The sequence below is a fragment of the Ochlerotatus camptorhynchus genome, unplaced genomic scaffold (assembly GCF_037179485.1).
Source record: "Ochlerotatus camptorhynchus isolate MF236.1 unplaced genomic scaffold, CSIRO-AGI_Acam_v1.1 ptg000132l, whole genome shotgun sequence".
NCBI lineage: Eukaryota > Metazoa > Arthropoda > Insecta > Diptera > Culicidae > Ochlerotatus > Ochlerotatus camptorhynchus.
The window spans coordinates 2,423,957-2,443,497 of record NW_027040622.1 but is presented as its reverse complement, the minus strand read 5'-3'; the positions used below and the strand labels follow the sequence as shown (position 1 = coordinate 2,443,497).

Here is a 19,541-nt window from a genome sequence, read left to right as displayed (position 1 = left end):
CGGTGTGAAACATATATGAAATAGACAAACAAAAATTAATGGAGATTTTCTGGAATGATTTTCCATGATGCCCTCGAGTACTGACTGTGTTGGTGTTAGATAAGATAAGATTAGATTTGTAGTCGAATTCTAGGGATGGAATGCTGGGGAGACTTTCATTGAAATTTGAATAGAATTTCCACGTAATTCTGAGAAGTATTTCAAAAAAATTGTAATGAAGGTGAATTCTATGGTAGTTCTGAAGGGAATATTATCGGGATTATGAGCAATTCGGAAGTAATTTCAAGAAGCATTCTAAGGCAATTCGGAAGGGGATTCAAAGTGAATAAACCATGAAGCAACCTTAATGATGACATGCGTACAATCCAGATACTACACCTAACGATTGTCTACTACTGAAAATCTCTTAAGTGTTTATCGATTGATTAATTAAAATTCGGAAGAGAGCTACAACGAAATCTTATTTTTAATATAGCTAACGAATATATAAAAATTGAGAAAATATCAAAACAGTTTGGAAGAATTTGGAAATATGGCGCATTTTTCCAAATAAAGAAGCATTGCTGAAGATTCTGAAGTAATTTCCAAGGGAATTCTAAGGAGAGTTTCAAGAGAATTCCAAGAGATCCTCCTCAAGAGAATTTTGAGAAGCATTTCAAGGAAATTCTGAGAAAAATTTCTGCGGGATTCTGAGGTGAAAGTCAAGCTGATTTTGGGATAAAACTTGTTTTTAGTTCTAAATGGCTTACCAAGAGATTTCAAGGAACAATCTAAGCGAATTATTAAGAAATTGATAGAGAGAAATTAAATATTACAAAATTAGTACAAGTTAATTTTAAGAGTTTTCTGGGGGGAATGCTTAAAGCAATCTGCACAAAATTCCGATTTTTATGGAAACAAATGCTAGGGATTCCTGGACAGAATCATAAGATTAATGAGTTCAATCCCAGTCGGCGCTGCCGGGATGTTCTGAGGCATAACATCTCTGATCACGCCTTCCTTCGGAAGGGAAGTAAAGCCGTTGGTCCCCGGTTCATGAGTTGATGGGTCGATAGGTAGGGTCCAGGTGTGGGAGCTGCTTCTTTGGCGTCGGTAGCATTGGTGCTCAGTACGGAAAACAAGATCGACGGAAACAAATCAAGGGAAAAAAAACATGATCCTGGTCTTAGAGCAGTTTTCAAGATTACGGGGCTACATTCAAAATTCGTAGAGAAATATTCGAGACAGTCACTTTAACACTTGTAGGATTGTGGTAACTAGTCCGTTGTGAAATTTGAACTATTGACTTTAGCGTGAGAGGTATGGATGTTACCCACTACGCTGGGCCGTTCTTCTAAAATTTTATGTTCCGTTTATTTCCTGATTTTTTTCGGTTGTTTCGATTCCCGGTTAATTCTCGGTTCAGTGGCCACCCTGTAAATATAATGATTTATTAAGGTGATTTCTACAAGAGTCTTCAAACGATCGTCATGTTGGCTGATATGCCCTATCACTACAAGTTTTCTAGAGCAAATTGTCACATTGACATAGAGGTCATTCTTGCAACATTGCTCATGAACCTGTTGTTGTTTATCTGTATTAAAAAGACTTTCACGAACAGCGATTTTACATTCTCTCTTCTTCAATGCAAATAAAAAAAAACTTTAAAGTAAGATGGAGCCTGGGATTTAACTCATAATTTTTGCTTAGTTAGTTGCTAACTGAGCAAAAATTGCGAGTTAAATCCCAGGCTAGTTCTAATTAAAAAGGAGGTCGCTTCTAGTCCACTCAAATCCAACTAACCATTGCAAGAGATGATCGTTCAAGCCCGGTAATATTAAACTATTCAAATGGAATCGGTTTTGAAAAATTATTTAGTTGCTAAGAGAGAAAGTGTTCACGTTCTGGAAATAATAAAAACCGTTTGAAATTGAACCTAAGGTCTTCTTCTAAGAACGCAAAGACTTTCACTACTGGGCCACTGAGTCCCTGGGATCATTATGAACCAATTCGACCTAGGAGTGGGACAATTTGGGTGATCATATCTCAATATTATTTGAAAAAAAAAAAACATATTCGTAGAATACACTTTGATCAGCACATGCATTCAGTATTTCGATGCTATTTCTAAATATTCTATTTGCGTTTACATCTTACACACCAAATTTAAATTGCTGAGAATCAACATCATCAGCAAAATTTCCAACAAAGTAATACTGCTGAAACTTTCAGTAATTCGAACTTCTGTTAAAATGACAGAATTTTCCTGAATCTTCAGTATATCTGTAATTTGTTGCTGAAGCTGCAGCACAAAAATAAATAACACTGTTCAACTGATTTTTCGGCGAATCTGCAGCGAAATATTACTGAATTACAGTAAATTGTTTTGCTGAAACTCAAAACTGAAATTTGGCGTCTAGTTGTCTTGACTACGACCGTTAAAAGCATTCTGACTGTGTGTTAATTTTGTTTTCCTTGATTTGTTTTCCGTTGATCTTGGTTTTCCGTGCTGAGCACCAATTTTACAGACGCCAGGGAGGCAGCATCCACACCTGGACCCTATATATCGACCCATCAACTCATGAACCGGGGACCAACGGCTTTACTTTCCCTTCCGAAGGAAAGCGTGATCAGCGATGTTATGCCTCAGAACATCCAATCAGCGCCGACTGGGATTGAACCCAGGCATGCTGGGGTGAGAAATAATCACGCTTACTACTACACCACCGGAGCCGCTGACTGTGTGTTGATATCACCGTTGATATCCAATCATGGCAACGATTGTCGTGCAACATAAATCATCATTTAAAGAAAATCGACAGCCTCAAAGGCACTCACATAGAATTACCTCCTCGAAAGTACTCAACTCAATCATGCGCCTCTCTTCCACCACCGATCAAGGTTACCAAAAAATCATGCCACATCGTATAGGCCACAAATTCTCGTGCGAACGCTGTACGGTGAGATATCTCCGCCAGCTGGAACTGGGTGAAGAACTGATGCCGATCAAACTACAAGTAGAATAGCTCCCCGCACTGTGCACTTTATATTCCAATTTGCACTTCCATAGGACAAAGAATAGACCAAAAATTCTGCGTGACTAGCACTTTCAACATTCCTCCCGGTCATTCACTCCAATCAGCCAAGTACCAACCGCAAGCGCTGCATGTTCTATATCGTATATTTTTTTCAAAAATACACCACACTCTCGCGAACAAAAGCCTAATTCATCACACAACTGAACAATAGATCACGTGCGATCGAGGTCATACACGGAGCTTTTTTTTACCATGCTCAAATAAATGCTTATTTTTTTTTAAATAGATCAAATTATAAAGCAGGGAGCTTGTGACGAACGGCTTGTGCGCCCGATATAATAAAATTAACAATCCTGATCGAGCAGTTTTGGGATCACCTTTTAGTAGTGATTTTAAGAAAATGAATTAATTACCATCTGATTTTTCTAGCTGAGCATAAATAAGTCCCAATTTTCTCGATATTATTCAAGAAAAAATATCAAAACGATGCTTCACGGCAAAGTTTGAGTGATGGGAAACGTCATTTCAAACTCCTCGAATGATAAGATCCAATGATCGAGAATTTGCACAGCACCCCCAGTTGCCGGAGAAACCAATTGCCTGAATTTCAAAATATTTGGATCAGTGGTGGATCGCACTGGAAGCGGAAGAAACGGTTGCAAAAATGGACACCAAAATCATGCGATAATTCAGCCAATAATTTCCGACGGAACTGTACGCCGGGTAATTTCAGATCGTAGTCTCAAAACAGATCAGCTCGAAAATTTCCGTTCATCAGCAAAACGACTAAGGTTTGCTCTGGAGTATGCTCGAGCTGTGCTTATCATGTGAAAATCGATGACATTATGATCGCAGAATCCAACATTGATTTTCTGCGTGAAAATCCGAAAATTCGTTGATCAAAATTGGTTTGGAAAATAAGTTGGTGTTTCAGCAAGACAAACAGCAAAGAAAACAAAACCGTTCTTCAGGTCTTGCCGCAACATCCAATTCCCTAAAATAGTGAATCTTCAACTATTTTGAGAATTGCATCTCACTTTGAGTAATGATGTGAATTCCACTCATATTAAATATTAAAAATTGCAAGGCCTAAATAGCAAAAGAACGAGAAAACTCATTAGAAAATTTCCTCAAAACACGACTCCGAACCAACTTGAAATGCCAAAATGACATGAACATATTTATAAAAAGGCCCCACAACGCTTAAATAGCTTATAAAAATGCCCTGAAATCCGTTAAGATAATCTAGGAAACGGCAAAGTTTCCTATAAAATATCAATTCACAAAAATGCCCACACAATCGCTTAACTAGCCTATAGTTATCTACATGGCTTTAAAACACTAAAACGCCCAAATTTCTTCATGTCTCGTCAGTCACAAAGGGTATGCTGTGAGGCAAAGGGCTTCTCCCATGTTTAAGGCAATAATCAAGGTACTGTGATGACAGATTGCTCATGGAGGAACATGGTCAAGTCGTTAAATTTTGCCGTACTGGAACTGCCTTAAAAACGTGCAATTACATTAGTAAACATCACAATCTTGGTGCTCCTCCGCGATTGTTCTCTATGGGGACGAACAATTATTTTGGGAGCTAAATGTTAATTAGCGGAAAAGTAAAACTTAAATTTAAAAATTAAGATAAAGCCTTTGACATAGAAACGTCAAAACATTGACATCAATTAACACTTATTCTTCTTCTTCTTCTTGATCAGATATTTCTTTTCCAATTACTGATTAATGACAAGCGGAATTCTTACTACAGCAGGAGCCATTGGATGATAATTCAATCAACATAAAATCCAGATTATTGGCAGGGTATTTGAAGAATCGGGAACATAAATGAAAAATTAGTGATAGGGTAAATGAAAGTTTCATAAATTCTCTAACCGTTTATCACTCACCAAGCTGATACAGTTAAGAAGAATATGTTCCAAAAGCTTTGAAGTCGCAATTTTATTAGAGTAAGCGAGTATTCCTCGATTGGCCCTGCAGTAATTAAAAGTGAAAACAGTTACAACAGGCTATAACATTACTTACTCCAACGTTTTGATTCTTATTGGATCTTTTACAATGTTTCTAATAGGGTTAAGACCTAACGTCAATCATACTTAACACAACCCGAGCAGGAAAAAAATAACTTATTAATACCAAACTCAGGTATGAAAATAGCATAACTGGCAACCTAAATATGGTATGACATAAGAGGTAAAATACCAAAAATAATACCTCAAAAATGTTCTACGAATAACGAACTAATAATAGTTTAGTTATTACAATAACAAACGGATAACAGACACTTTTTTAGATGCCAGAATATCATAGTTTGTTATTTTGAAGGCCTTCTAATACCAAGTTGGGAGTTATTGTCTAAAAACTCAAAGAACACATTTTGTTATTTTGGTATTCATTTGATATTTTACAAAATATTTCGATAGCTGAACAATATCAAAACAAGGATTTATACCACAAGCATACCGAAATCTGGTATCATACCACATTAAGATATTCATTTGTTATCGATTAGCTATCGGTTCCTGCTCGGGAACCCGCACTTTGGCTTTCTTTTTCGAGCGGGTTTGAACAACAAATATAATGTTTCTTTACCTTAGGATTGTTAGATTTGATAAAGAGTCATAAATTGTTGATGAATTGCTTAAAAATATAATACTGACTCTTGATCCAAATTACATCCTACGAGTTTAAATTCCGTCCAAACACATTGAAAAGCCATTAAATTCACTTCGGCATACGGGTTAAGGCAGAAAAAAAAATTGATTCGCTTCTTCTGTTTTTGAGAATAATGAATGTAAATATTCATATTTTGCATTCTTGTAGACTTTGATTTGCAGCTTTTGAACTAAACTATCGTACCAAATGTAGGATTGATTCGTTCACGTCAAAATCATTGATATATTTAATGTTTCTGCTGTGTACTTATGCCAAAGCTGTTCTCTACCCTATGTTCGCGTAAATATTCTTGTCAAGTGTCGATTCTTTGTTCGTTCATGTCATTAGCATGATTTACGTGATCAGATATGCTTCAACAGGATACATGATTCGTCAGAACTTACTCGAACAGAATTCCTACATTTAACAACATCGATGCAGTTCCCAAAGGCGTCGCTAGTCTTGCTGCACAAAATGTTCTACCTAGAACAAAATCATTTGGTTCGTCAACTGGTTCGATCCAACTTGATAATTTTGCACCCGCCTTCAACAGATAGATCTTTCAAAACTTCCACAGCTGTAATTAGAGAGCATCCCAAGCCTGTCCCGTAAGCACATGTTCCACTCCAAAAAATCTTCGGTCGGATCCCGAACCGAACCTCAATTTCTTTTTAATCTCACAGACGTTTGACAATCGACGATTCACTTCTAATATGGCACCTTCCTCGTCATCGAACGAACGAAGTTTCATTATGATCCATTTAGAACTGCAACATAATTCCCCGCACTTGATCACCGCAACACTGGTCAACTGATTTGTAACGGTCACTGAAAATGAATCGAAGCCCCTACCAAAATACAATGCCCTGAAACCCAACCCGGCACTCAAAAACACATTACCGTTTAGATAGGCGTGATGTCTCCAGAGCTGCTGCACCTGATACTGCGTGATGTTGTTGTTGTTGATCACATTGTTGTTGTTATTGTTGTTACTACTGTTATTGTTCGTATTGTGGTGTATCGCCTGCAGGAGCTGTGACGTCGGTGGTAAACTCTGGCCCTGATGGATCCCGGTCAGTCCATTCGGATTGTTCGATCCTAGCAGTGCCTGGTGTACCTGTTGTTGTGCTTGCTGGTGATGTTGCTGCTGTTGTTGTTGCTGTTGCTGTTGCTGCTGCTGTTGATGTTGCTGGGTCAGTCCATTAACGTTGGTCAGATGCTGCAGATTGTGAACCACCTGCTGTAAAGGCATCCCGACCGGTAGGATCGGAGGTGGCATCGAGTTCAGCAGCTGATTGGCCACAGAGTTACCGATGCCACCGCCACCGCCGCCGCCTCCATTGGGTACCCCGTTTGGCCCGTTGCTGGAACCGTTTGGGATAATTTGTATGTGGGGCGACGGAGCAGGTGTCGGTGGACCGATGTTCATCGACGAAACCGGTGGCAGCGGTTGAAATTCCATATTCATCGGGAACAGGATCTGCACAGGAGCACAGGGTTACAACCGGTAATTTCACTAGCAGAGTTATTCTTCGATGTTGCCTTATTCCGCACGATCGCGATGATTGTTTCGACACCACAATGCTTTCACTCGTTTCGCTTGTCGCACACACTTTGTTTGAGCGTCCACTCGCCAAAATAACTGGAATTTTTGGTACAACTTTCAACCATGTAGCACACACCCGTGGTGGTAGACAACACCGGATTCAGCTGCTCGCGAGTTAATCGACATCCGACAACCGGGTGTTCACTTGGTTCTGAGAAGAAGGCACGTATTGATTACACACGCACTCTCGCACACTCGTCTTCTGGTGTTCTTCAGGGCATGGGACTGGGGTTGGTAGGAACCAACGCGACGACCAATAGTCGTGATTGTTTTGTGTCAGGAGAACGGTAAACACTTGTCAAATTCGAAAAACATTTGGCAATCTTCCGGGGGACTGGCTGCGCCAGCGCAGTCTTCCTCTTCTGCTCGAACTGGTCTGGAACGGTTCTCACGCGGTCACACGCTCGGTGATCGTCGACAGTGCTATCGCACAAGTTCCGCACGCGCCCTAGCACTGTTAAACACTCTTATTTTTATTTTTCTGTAAATGCAAATCCCCAAGTGACCTTGTACGTGCTATTCCATGCGTTTCATTTTTCAATTCAAATTAGCTTCTATTCTCGAAGCGCGAAGCTTCCACACTCGCTCCAAAGGTATACACTCTGTGGCACACGATCGCCCGGGCACTTCGAACGGGCTAGAAAGGGGGGTTCTCAAAGGGCCCACGGGGGGAGCGTCTCACACCGGCACCGTACACTTCCACTCGCGTGCGCGCTCTATTCAGAAGATCTGTTTATATTCATTAATCAAATTGCATCTCCACCAGCTAGCTACTAGCTAGAGCTCTGGGTATCACACGGCTGCTGCATGCGCTCTGCTCTATCTATCAACACACCACGTTCTATCTTCACACACTCACACCCAAACACACACCGTTGCACAGCACAGTTGTTCCTCGGCTGTCAGCTTGCAAATCACAAACAAACAAAAAATTGCACAGTGAATTGCTGTTCCCGATAGGTTCCCAAGATATCCCTGGAGCTTCTAGCGCGAAACCTGCGGCTAGAATTTTAATTACCCCCAACTCGCACACTCACACGTAGTCACGGGCACACTTGTCACTCCAGCCGCCTTATGTGCGGTGCTTATCAGCTGTTCTTCGCCGTTCTGGGTTTTGAATTCACCTCAAAATATTCTTGCGTTTCCTTCTCGTTTTCGGGAGGTGGGTGGTTTCCCAACCTACTCTTCAAATTCACCACACCGTACACTAGCAGCGCAGAAGAATCAAAACAAACCGCTCGTCGCTATACGGATGGATAGAACACGATCAAGAACGGTTCTTGGGGCCTTTCTTTCGCCGCCACCACACTTTCGCCTTCACCTCGTGGGCTGTCAATAGGTTACACACGGTTCTGTCCGCCAGACCGCCGAAAAAAAAAGAGAAAGCACTTCACGCACGCGCGTCTACAGCGATCGACGAATCCCGACTCATCGGACGGTACTGTCTCAAGGGTCTCCAGAGACCGCTGCCGTGTGCGGGTCCCCCACCGCTTTGCCAAAAAAAAAAACAGCGTAAGTGAAATGGAAAAAGCAACACAACCAACACCACGCTGCTCGAAGAAAGAGGCAAAAGTAAACACGGCGAGACTCACTGTAGTCGTCATCCGCCGAAAACTGCTAGCTATTGGGTTCCGCCAAGTTCCGTACGGTCACACGGCGAGCGTGTCAAGGGGTAGGAGAAATGCGCGCAAACTACACTGATATGCTGAAGTTGTTGTGAAAGAGTGAGAGTGAGAGTGAAAGAGGAAGTATTCCGGCGAACCACCACACTACTGCTGCACGATCGACGATCAACGATCACCGACCGACCGACGACGACGACGATGACGAAGCTTCACCGTTTGCCCGACTGACTACGACGACGACGACGATGATGGGACGTTCGAAAGAGTAGAGGGAAATGGTGTAAAACGGTTAACCAATTGCAATTTAATGGTTTTCCATCCAGAACTGCTAGGTGGGCTCTGCTTTCATATCAATTGCTGCTTTAAAAGAACTTTAAAAATAAAAAAATATAATCCCCCTGGCGCGTATTACACCCGGTTCCCCTACCTATCTGCTGTAAAGCTTTTTTGCCGAGCGACGGGGTGGCTCGTCGCTACACTGGCGTGGGTAGGTGTCTGTTAGCGAGGGTTTTGGAAATTCGACTATGAACGATAGGATCTCTTTTTTTTTGCCTGTTTCGTCCCAACTGGAATTTTGCACCTGTCTTCAACGTAATTTTCTTTTAGCACTTCCACAGTTATTACTAGAAAGTTTGCTAAGCCTGAACCCAGTGCTGTGGTTGTGGGTAGTCAACCACTTCTTTGCACTTAATCAAAAATGAAACTAATGTCCTGGGATCCACCAAAGATTCAAGATTACGGAAAGCGAAGTAATATTTAACCTGAAAAACTGCATACCGTGAACTCCAATTAGTTTATGAGCATCATGGAGGAGTAACTTGGCCAAAACTTGGCCAACATTATTTTCTGCTGTTTTGAGTAAAATAAGGCATTGTAATGATGTATAAAGTAATTATAATTGATTTTGAGTCAAATTGGAATAAATAATAATCATTTTTTTTTATATCTAATCGATACACTCTTAGAAATGTTTACCGACTGAACTAACCGGTTAGCAAGCGTTTTTTTTTTCAGTTACCCTGGGGAAGAAATTTGCGATTCAGATGACCAAAATGTTTTCATTAGTAATGAAGAGAAATGATTTGTATTGATATTTTTTCCTAAAAGAACAGTGAATTACATTTGTTTTGATGTATTAACCTTATGTGTACGTCAATCCGTTACCGAGATACAGATGATTTTATTATTCCGGATCCTAAATGAACATAGCTTTAGGTTTTACCGAACGTTGCGCTGTTGAGGTTTTGGTAAACAATGACCGAACACGACAATACATGCTGAGTGTGTAGCATTCTTCTTTGGCTGAACTATTCGGCAAAAATCATGCATTTTAATTAATTAGTTTTCAGTCTGCAAAACAAGAAAAACTTCACCACAAGACTGACAGTATTTTAAAATTAAAATTCAGTCGAACAACCTTGGAAATTAGAGTCAAAGTTCTACCGAACGTTCAACTGTTGAACGTTTGTAAAAAAATAACGAAATCGGTCATAATCTCTAAGTTTGTACATATCCTGAATAAATATGCGGATGCTTTGGAAAATGCATAAGATGCAGACAATTTTTGATGTCCACTTTATAACTTGAACAGTCTTTATGATCGGACCTCGCAAGACTCGACCACTTTGTTTATCAATGAAAAAGTTCAAAAGTACTAAATAAATTTCTAATTTCTCAAAAAGTTTGATCAGGATTTATTTCTAGACACTCCTCTGTGCATCGGGAGTGTAACCCATCAGGCATAAATACGTTAGGCATACGGAAGTTAGGCATAATGGTCGCTAGGCATAAAGGCATTAGGCATTATGGACGTTAGGCATAAATTACCTTGCTGCTGTGCAACTCTAGAAGCTGATGTGAGCATGGTAAACAATGCTTAAATTCGGCTAATCGTTGAATAAAAGATGATACAAGTTATACAAACATAGTTTATTTAATAAGAATTGTTTGGAATCCATCATTTACCGTATCATAAGTGACGTAGCTACATATTTACTTAGATCCAAGATTAGTAGCGATAGCGGTTAAGTAATCTGGCAATAAATACTTGAAATCAATCGCATCTAGAAATAAAAAAAAATCACACATTTGTTGTAAACATATTGCAATTGTCAAAGAAGAAAAGTTTTTCCTCAAATAACAGCTCATAAAATAAAGAATGGTGAATTCTGTGACTTTTCATTCCATAACAAAAAAAAAACAGCTAAGGTTGAATAAAAGATGATGCTAAAGAACAGCTCATGAAATCAAGAATGGTGAGTTCTGTGGTTTTTTATTCAATAGCAAAAAACATACCTGCTGCTTGCAGGATTTACTCCCCTACTTTTCGATACAACGATTCTGTTTTTGTTGTCATTAGAATAAAAACTAGCTGGAACCGTCTGCTGATGTAAGGAAGCGATACTTCCATGAACAGTGACGAGTTGCCAAAACAAACAAGGAACTGTGGAAAACGTACCATCTGCAATCAAATACTTTGCCTGTCCAAGACGTCGCAAGTTTTCATGAGTCCCAAAAATTAAGGCTTTTTCATTATAGTCACCAATGTCAGCAATCAATAGACGGTTTTCATTATCATCCTTCTTGAATTCATCAGGTAGATTATGCCTAACGTCAAATATGCCTAACGTCCGTATGCCTAACGTCAATTATGCCTAACGTCCGTATGCCTAACGTCGTGTACCCGTGCATCGGGCTTGATAGTTGGTAGAGTCCATTTGTTAAAGTAATTCAGATGGACAGTTAACGCCAATGTGCATAATTTTCAAGGAATAGCCTCATCAACAGTTTATGCAATTTTTTGATTGCCTTTTTAAATCAAATTTGTTTATTTTAAAGGCTAAATCGGAAGCATCGATCTTGATAGATGTCTATTTAAGAATATTGGTCATTTGAATCTTGGTCGCCAATTCCAATGATTTTTGTCGATTTAATTTGATAACCGTTCGTTTTTTTTTTATTTGGTCATAAAGACTGACTGGATATTGTTTTCATGTTAAAACCTATGTTTTTTTTTCAAACGAATTGTTTGTCAGCGTCTGAATGTTAAGATTATGGATGTTGACAAGATTGTCTACAACGATTCAATGCCGGATAAAGTCAAGTATAGCCACAGTTTTGATTTGTTGAACATTAAAATATCATAAACCTTTTAAGAAGAAGAACCTAATTTCGTAAAATAGTGAATTTTGATACCTAGGGGAAATGTCGACTTCGGCAATACCTTAACCTATTATCGTCACAGGGTAAACAAAGCCCTAGAGCACTCAAATTTGGCCATCAGATGCTCTAAAACACAATGTATTCACATACCAAAATTGAGCTCTCAAGGACGTTGTTTACCTCCTGATGATAATAGGCTAAGGTATTGCCGAAGCCAACATTTCCCCTTTATAAGGGAGGTGATGAGTTCTCGGCTTAAAATGACTTTAATAAAGTTAATAAAAAATATAGCATTAGTTTACCAAAACGATCCCTGCTGCAAACCTTTCCCCACAACCAACATCGCAGTGATTTCTCGTGGAAGCACAGAGGACTTCTCGGTTTCCTTCACAGCGAGTATAACGGCAGCACATTCTTTTCCATTCCCTATTTGACCTGCATTCGAACACGGCCGGCGCTTATATTGCTAAATATTAGCTCTCCAATGTTAGTCCCAAACATCATCTATTGGTTCTCTGTATAATTGCAGCTGATCTGGCAATAACAGAGCAGCAACCGTGGGCAGTCAATCATGCTCATGCTCATGCTCAATATATGAGGACAATTAATCGTATCTTGCTTTATGTTTCATATACCAATCCTGAAGGTTACAGTCAACTTCTAATTGATACGTAGGAACCGATTGTGCGAATATTTAGCATTTTTTTCTATTTTCTCGCGGCTTGTGACTCATACCGAATATTGCAGATACAAAATTCGGCCAGATTTCCAGTTAAACAGGAGACTGGAAAAAGCCAGGAATTTGAGAATCCGGATCGGGAAAAAATCGTTAATCTTTCTCCAGAATGAAATGATACTCTAACCTTGAAAACTGAAATAGAATTACATCGTTACAATTTTAAAGTAATTGTTTAATTTTGTTGGTAACTCTGAGGAAAATTCCATGACAATTCTGTAACTTTGAGAGAGTGGGAGATTCTAGGAGCACTTCTAATCTATCACAGTCTTAACAAGTTCTGGGAAGAATTTTAAAAGAATACTGCTGAGGATTGCTCCAAAATATTTCATAGGTAACTTCCATGTACAGTATGCAAAAAAAGTTTATCCACCCCCTGCCAATTAACATTTTTTTTTTGTTTTTCTGGTGAAAATCAGTTTAATTTAATGAGTGTTCCTCCATGATTTATCAATTTATGTTTATTTATCACATTGCCAAAAAAGACCAAATTTCGATCAGTATCCGAAATTTGATTATTGAACATCACAAAACTGGCAAAAGCTACCATGATATTGCCGATATTGTCCAGCTTCACAAAGATACGGTCGTTAGAATTGTGCAGATGTACAAAAAGCGTGGTTCTATCTCACCAGCTAAGCGATCGGGGCGTGAAGGTGGAACTGGAACGGGGACTATCAGCTCCGAAAATTACGAAATAGATTGAAAGCGAGTTTTCCATTCAACTGACATCACAATCCGTACGAAATCGTCTTCATAAGAAAAGTCTTAAGGGCAGAGTAGCTCTTAAGAAGCTATGGTTGTACGCAAAAACTTTTAAAAAAAGATTGAAGTGGGCCCAGGACCACATTTCATGGACTAGTGATGACTCGAATAAGGTGATCTGGTTAGACGAGACGAAAGTAATGCTATTTGAGTCACCATTGATACCATCAGGCCGGCCCAAATAGCATTACATTCGTCTCGTCATGGTCCATGAAATGTGGTCCTGGGCCCTCTTCAATCTTTTTTTTTTTTTATATATATTGCGGACAACCATGGCTTCTTAAGTGCTACTCTGCCCTTAAGACATTTCTTATGAAGACGATTTCGTACGGATTGTGATGTCAGTTGAATGGAAAACTCGCTTTCAATCTGTTTCGCCATTTTTGGAGCTCATAGTCCCCGGTCCAGCTCCGCCTTCTTCACGATAGCTCGGTCAATTCGGCCAGTTGTCTTTGAAGGACGCCCCGATTGCTTAGCTGGTGAGATAGAACCACGCATACTGTATATTTTAGAGATAATTCCAAGTGAATTCCAATTGCAAATCGGAAGAAAATCAGAAAAGAATACTATTGAAATCTAATTGTGACTTGTGAGGGTTCAATTCAAAATGAATTCCGATAAGAGTTTCAAGGGTATTGCCAGGGTATTCCGAGATACATTTCTAAAGTATTCTATTATAATTCCAAGTGAGATTTAAGAAAATCTCAAAAGAGAACTTACTTTTCTACAAATATACATGATGTACTGCATCAGCAATTGGATGGAAAATGAATACCGTAAGGTCACCATCAATGTATGGAAAATCATCTCAAATCTCATTAATTGAGCCTCCGTGAGAGAATAAACGGATCTGGCAAACTAATCTCACGCTTGAGATTCTCATGCATTTTCATGCACTCACACTTACAACGCTAAAAAATCATAAAAACCGCTGAAACGTCAATGGATAGCATACTATCCACTGATGCAAAACCAACCGTAATATCAATTAATAACGCCAAGTTATAAAATGAAATATTGAACTCATCGGTGATTTTCGTACAGTTGAATTTTGTAAGGTAAAACTCGTAGGGGAATAAACTTATGCATGAGACGTGAGTTTTTGAGTTTTTTCGAACACCATTCACCGCTCATGATTCCTTCACCGATCGCTGTGTACGTATTATCGTAATTTACGTACAAATACAACACTTTTTATGACACCAAAGAAAATTGATATGCATATTTTACATTTTCTTTATCATTGTCGATAATAATAATAAAATAAGAATACTTTCCAGAACATAGTATGCCTTGGAAAAATCAAACAAAAGCAGTTAAAGCTGAATAAGATATTTTAAGGGGGCTTTCATAAAAAAGGCTTCATCTTTCGATGAAAATGATATGCTAGCTAATTTGCGTCCTCAGCAACGTTTACGGAAATGATAAGTTCTATAATTTAGAGGAACATTTCAAAAATCGTCTGTCAAAAACAGTTAGAATTTTCAAGTAGCGTCCCAATGATTATAATTTATGGACGTCTCCTTCATCAGATGTGCCTTCTTTCAACTAAAAACTTCTCTGAAGACTCCAAATTAATTGAACTTCATCATCACACTTTAATTTTTATATTCCTTAAACTCGTCCTTCTGAACCACTGTGTACTGCACACTGGGGATACAAATTCTCACAATTCAACAAGTCCAGTTCGCGCTGGAGAAAGATGATCAAATTATTCCGTCTTACACGGACAAATATCAGGAATCGAATGGAACTGGTTTCATCTTGTGCAGAATAAGTGCAAGTAGGGGTGTTAAATGATTTTTGAAAACTTTGTATAACTCTCAAACCTTTTAACCTTTTAGTTGAGTTTTATTTATTATTGAGGCTTTCAGCCTGAGGCTGGTTCGCCTCCGGTATCTTTTAACAAATAATCCTTGTTTAGTTTTCAATAGAAAAACATCAATGTTTTAACTTGCAAAGGTATGTGAAAACTGCTATTTTGACAAGTTTTGCCCCAATTTCCATATTCTTAAAAAAATAATCAAACGTTTTATTGTAAAAGAGAGAATCTTATCAAATAAAGGTATTCTTGGGGAAAAATCTCAGAAATTCACACATGTAAAGAAATTTAATGTTGTCCATGTTAAGCAAACGACACATATTTTTGCCATGTTTGAATAGTTGAAGCTGCTAAGCTTCAAATAACAGACTTAAAGTGGTAATTTTTTTAAACGATAGATGAGGAGATGAAAGTATAGAGTTAGTAGTTTTGAGTGTTTGAAGTTAAAGCGTAATTCCTATAGGCCATCGAAACTAATCCTTTTGTGGCCATTTTGAAAATCAAGCCCTTAAACCTTTTTCAAGATGGCCATATTTAGAGGCCTATGACATTTATTATCCATGTCATAACACTTTCTCAACATAGATTTAAACTTTTCATTTCATTCAATTTGTTGTTCAAAGTCGTTAGAGCAAGAGAGGTAAAGAGCGCGTTGTGCTCAGTATGACGGGAATTAGGCTTTTATAAATCCAAAATTGTTACTCGGGAATCACGGACCGGAAATCGATAGCAGCGAAACTCACTTCGATTCCGAGTTAAATTTGCAAACTATTTGCTCTCTACACAATCGAAAAAAAAAAATCGCTAGCTCCCAATTAGCCCCTCTCTGCGAACGCTACTGGGAGCCTGCTCTCCACAATATCACCGTCAGCGCACAGCAGTGCAGCAAGTTCCCACCTCTCGAGCGCTCTCGTGGGTCAGTACACGGTGGGTTGGAAGATCCGCGGGGAGAAACGTGGACCGAACTACACAGCCTACAACAACAAAAACAGCAACAAGCGTACGCGGTTGTTTATAGTTAACACATGTACGCTGTACGGACCGCTATCGAGCAAAGTTCCCACACAAGTCCCCAACCATCTTTGTGCTAGTGCTCGGTGCGCCAACACGAACGTGAGCTTTATTTTTGCAAGCACCAACACCACAGTGATCGTTACGATCGCTGAGTTGTAAGCTGCCATTTACCGTGCTGCTTGCTCGTTGCATACCGGAACCGAAAGCTGAGGAAATGCACACAACTCACGACAATCACAGCACTGCTGCGATCAAAAGGGAGAGGGGGGGGGCTCGATTGGGAGGCTTTTCCCTGTTTAACGGAGATCTTATCTCACCAACACATCCCAACGACCCACCCGTCGGGTATCGAAAGTGTAAACTTTGCGCCCGAGAAGCGTTTGATTAACATTACTTAATACAACTTCCACTTCAACTCAGATTAAACCAACAACATAAGCAGACGAACATGATCCGTATGCCGTTGTTCGTAGAGCTGTGAACGTGATTGAATCGTTCCAAAGAATTATCTCATAGCCGCCGCCACCGACCGCGCAATCAACCAGCAATTTAATAACTGCCCCAACTAACTACCCGTCATGAAGCCAATTGCACAATTTACTTCGTCGTCGTCGTCGTCGTAGTCGCGTTCTACCAGAGCCAGCGATGCAATTCAGCAGTGTTTCAAGATCAAGTTCTTGGCTGGTCGGTGACTGATATGCATATTACGGAAAGTAGGTACGCTGCAAACAGCCCGCAGCTCAGCTGTATGCATAATAGAAGCGATGACAGTCCGGGTCGATTTTCTGAGTGTGTGTCGTTCTACCAAATGGGGTAAGTGTGTCATAGGTGGTATACCTACCTACACGTGAGTTGCGATCCGGACAAAACGTAATGGAGAACCGGTTAGAACGGAAAAGAATAGAATGCACCACCAGCACTGAAGATTGACTTTTAATGAGGGGGTACGGGAGCGGGTTGCTTCCGATGATGGCGTTGCAGGAATGAAATAGGGAGATGGAAAAATTGCACAAAACAAGAATGTTTGTGGAGTGGAATTTCGGACAAAACGAGTTGTTTTGTTTACTAACGATGGTTTTAGGCGAGCAATGCTATTAGTTAGCAAGTTTGGAAAGAATTTGGAATTGCAGTAATTACCCGATTTAGAGCCTCAGAGCGTCAGACTTGTCTTTTTCAATAATTTTACTTAACCGTTATTCCAAATCTTGCTCATTCATCTTCAAGATGGATGTTTAAGATATACTTTGGTGCAAATAAGACCATAAATAAAGAGTTAAAAAAATGATGCCACCATAGAAGAGGAGAAACTTTATGGATGTCTAGGAATATTGGCTTGGAATTGTGAGGAGTGTTACAGCTGAATTTTAAGGAGAATTTATAATATAAGTTTTTTAATTTAATTTTAAGGTGTATTCCACAGGAATTCTAAGGATAGCCTGAAAAGAATTCCATGGAGTATTCCATTGCAATTCCTATGTGAATTTCATGGAAACTTAGGGTGAAGTTCCATAAGAACGCAGAAGCATATTTTGAGGAATTTATGAGCAGTTTTCTACAGCTATTTAATGAATAATTCAATCGAAATTTGGTACACACTTAAACAGAGATCCTGAGTTCGGTAAAAAAAAATACCGTGTTAGATCGGTGATCCTAAAAATTCTAGATTTTTCCGAATTTTTTTGCTCTATTGCTGAAAACTGTAAATAAAATTACCGAATTTCGGTGATTTCATTTCAATTCAACGAAAACGGTAAAAAAAAAATTACCGGCAGATCTGTAGATCAGCTTCATTACTGACTTCGGTGAAATATTTTACTGAAGTTTCGGTAAACAAACCGTTCCATTACCGAGTTCGGTAGTTTTCACAGCGAGAAACGTCAAATTCACCATATTGTGATTTTCGACCTGGTGGAAACTTGTGAAAAATAAAAAGTTCAATGATGGAGGCTGATATGGACCAGCTGCAACACCAAGATGAGCAAATCGTAGATATTTTCTGTAAGTAATGATATTTCGTTATCTAAATAATCTGTCGGCTGCAAATTCCAGGTTATGATACTGGACTGCACCGTCACATAAATGATCACATAAAAAAAAAAGATTTTATACCGGCAAACACAATTTTTGATTGTACATATCAGAAATGTGATGCAAGATATAGAAACTTCTATTCTTTAAAACGCCATATCATTGACAAGCATCCACTTGTGAGCTTTGTTCCAGCCGGAAGTACCATGAAGGGAAACGATCCACTCGGGAAAATTCTTTTCATCGGTCATGAAATGCCTACGCAATGCGATGAAGCAAGTTCTACCCGTGAATCAGAGACAACATTGAATGAACTCAAACAAATTATTCATCTGAGTATTTGTATTTAATTTAAATAATTGATAATGGCACCCGCCAAGGAGGCTCTAGTCAACGGACATAACGATTCTGCCGTCATCGATGGTATGAACGGTCACACTTCGGAAGGTGAGCAACAGCAGGAGAAGGACAAAGCATCGGAAGACAAGAAGAAGTCCGAATCGGAAGTGATGGAGATCATTCAGGACGCGGAGTTCACGGTGCAGATCCTATCGCCGGGAGTTGAGGCCCTGTCGATTCAGGTTTGCAGCATGGAACTGGTGCAGGAGATCCACCAGTTGCTGATGGACCGGGAGGACACGTGCCATCGGACGTGTTTCTCGCTGCAGTTGGATGGAGTTACGTTGGATAACTTTGCTGAGTTGAAGAATATCGAGGGATTGAAGGAAGGTTCGGTGATTAAGGTTGTGGAAGAGCCGTACACGATGCGTGAGGCAAGAATTCACGTTCGACATGTGCGGGATCTGTTGAAGTCGATGGATCCGGCTGATGCCTACCACGGAGTGGATTGCAGTTCGCTGACGTTCCTGCACACTATTACTCAGGGCGACATTCTGGAAAAGAAGAAGGGTCGTTCTGAGAGTGTGAATTGTACTCCTCCGGAGCATATCATACCAGAAGCGAAGGACAGGCCGTTACTTCCACTGCAGCCGGGAGTAGGCAAAAAGGGACCCCAACCAATCAAGGTGTTAACAACTTCCGCGTGGAATCCTCCTCCGGGGCCAAGAAAGCTGCATGGGGATTTGATGTACTTGTACGT

The 19,541-nt window shown here is 39.7% G+C and overlaps 1 protein-coding gene across 9 annotated transcripts in view; it reads right to left on the bottom strand.

The window, feature by feature from the left end:
* Positions 1–19,541, bottom strand: part of Pdp1 (PAR-domain protein 1) — a 498,834-nt gene that overhangs the window by 162,374 nt on the left and 316,919 nt on the right. The window contains exon 1 of one of the 9 annotated variants that reach the window (XM_065220811.1): positions 6,585–9,265. The exons of the other annotated variants lie outside the window; for them this stretch is intronic. Coding sequence (XP_065076883.1) covers positions 6,585–7,152 — 568 coding nt within the window. The 5' untranslated portion in view covers positions 7,153–9,265. Of the gene's footprint in view, positions 1–6,584; positions 9,266–19,541 lie in introns of those variants that run through there. 9 annotated transcript variants of the gene reach the window in all.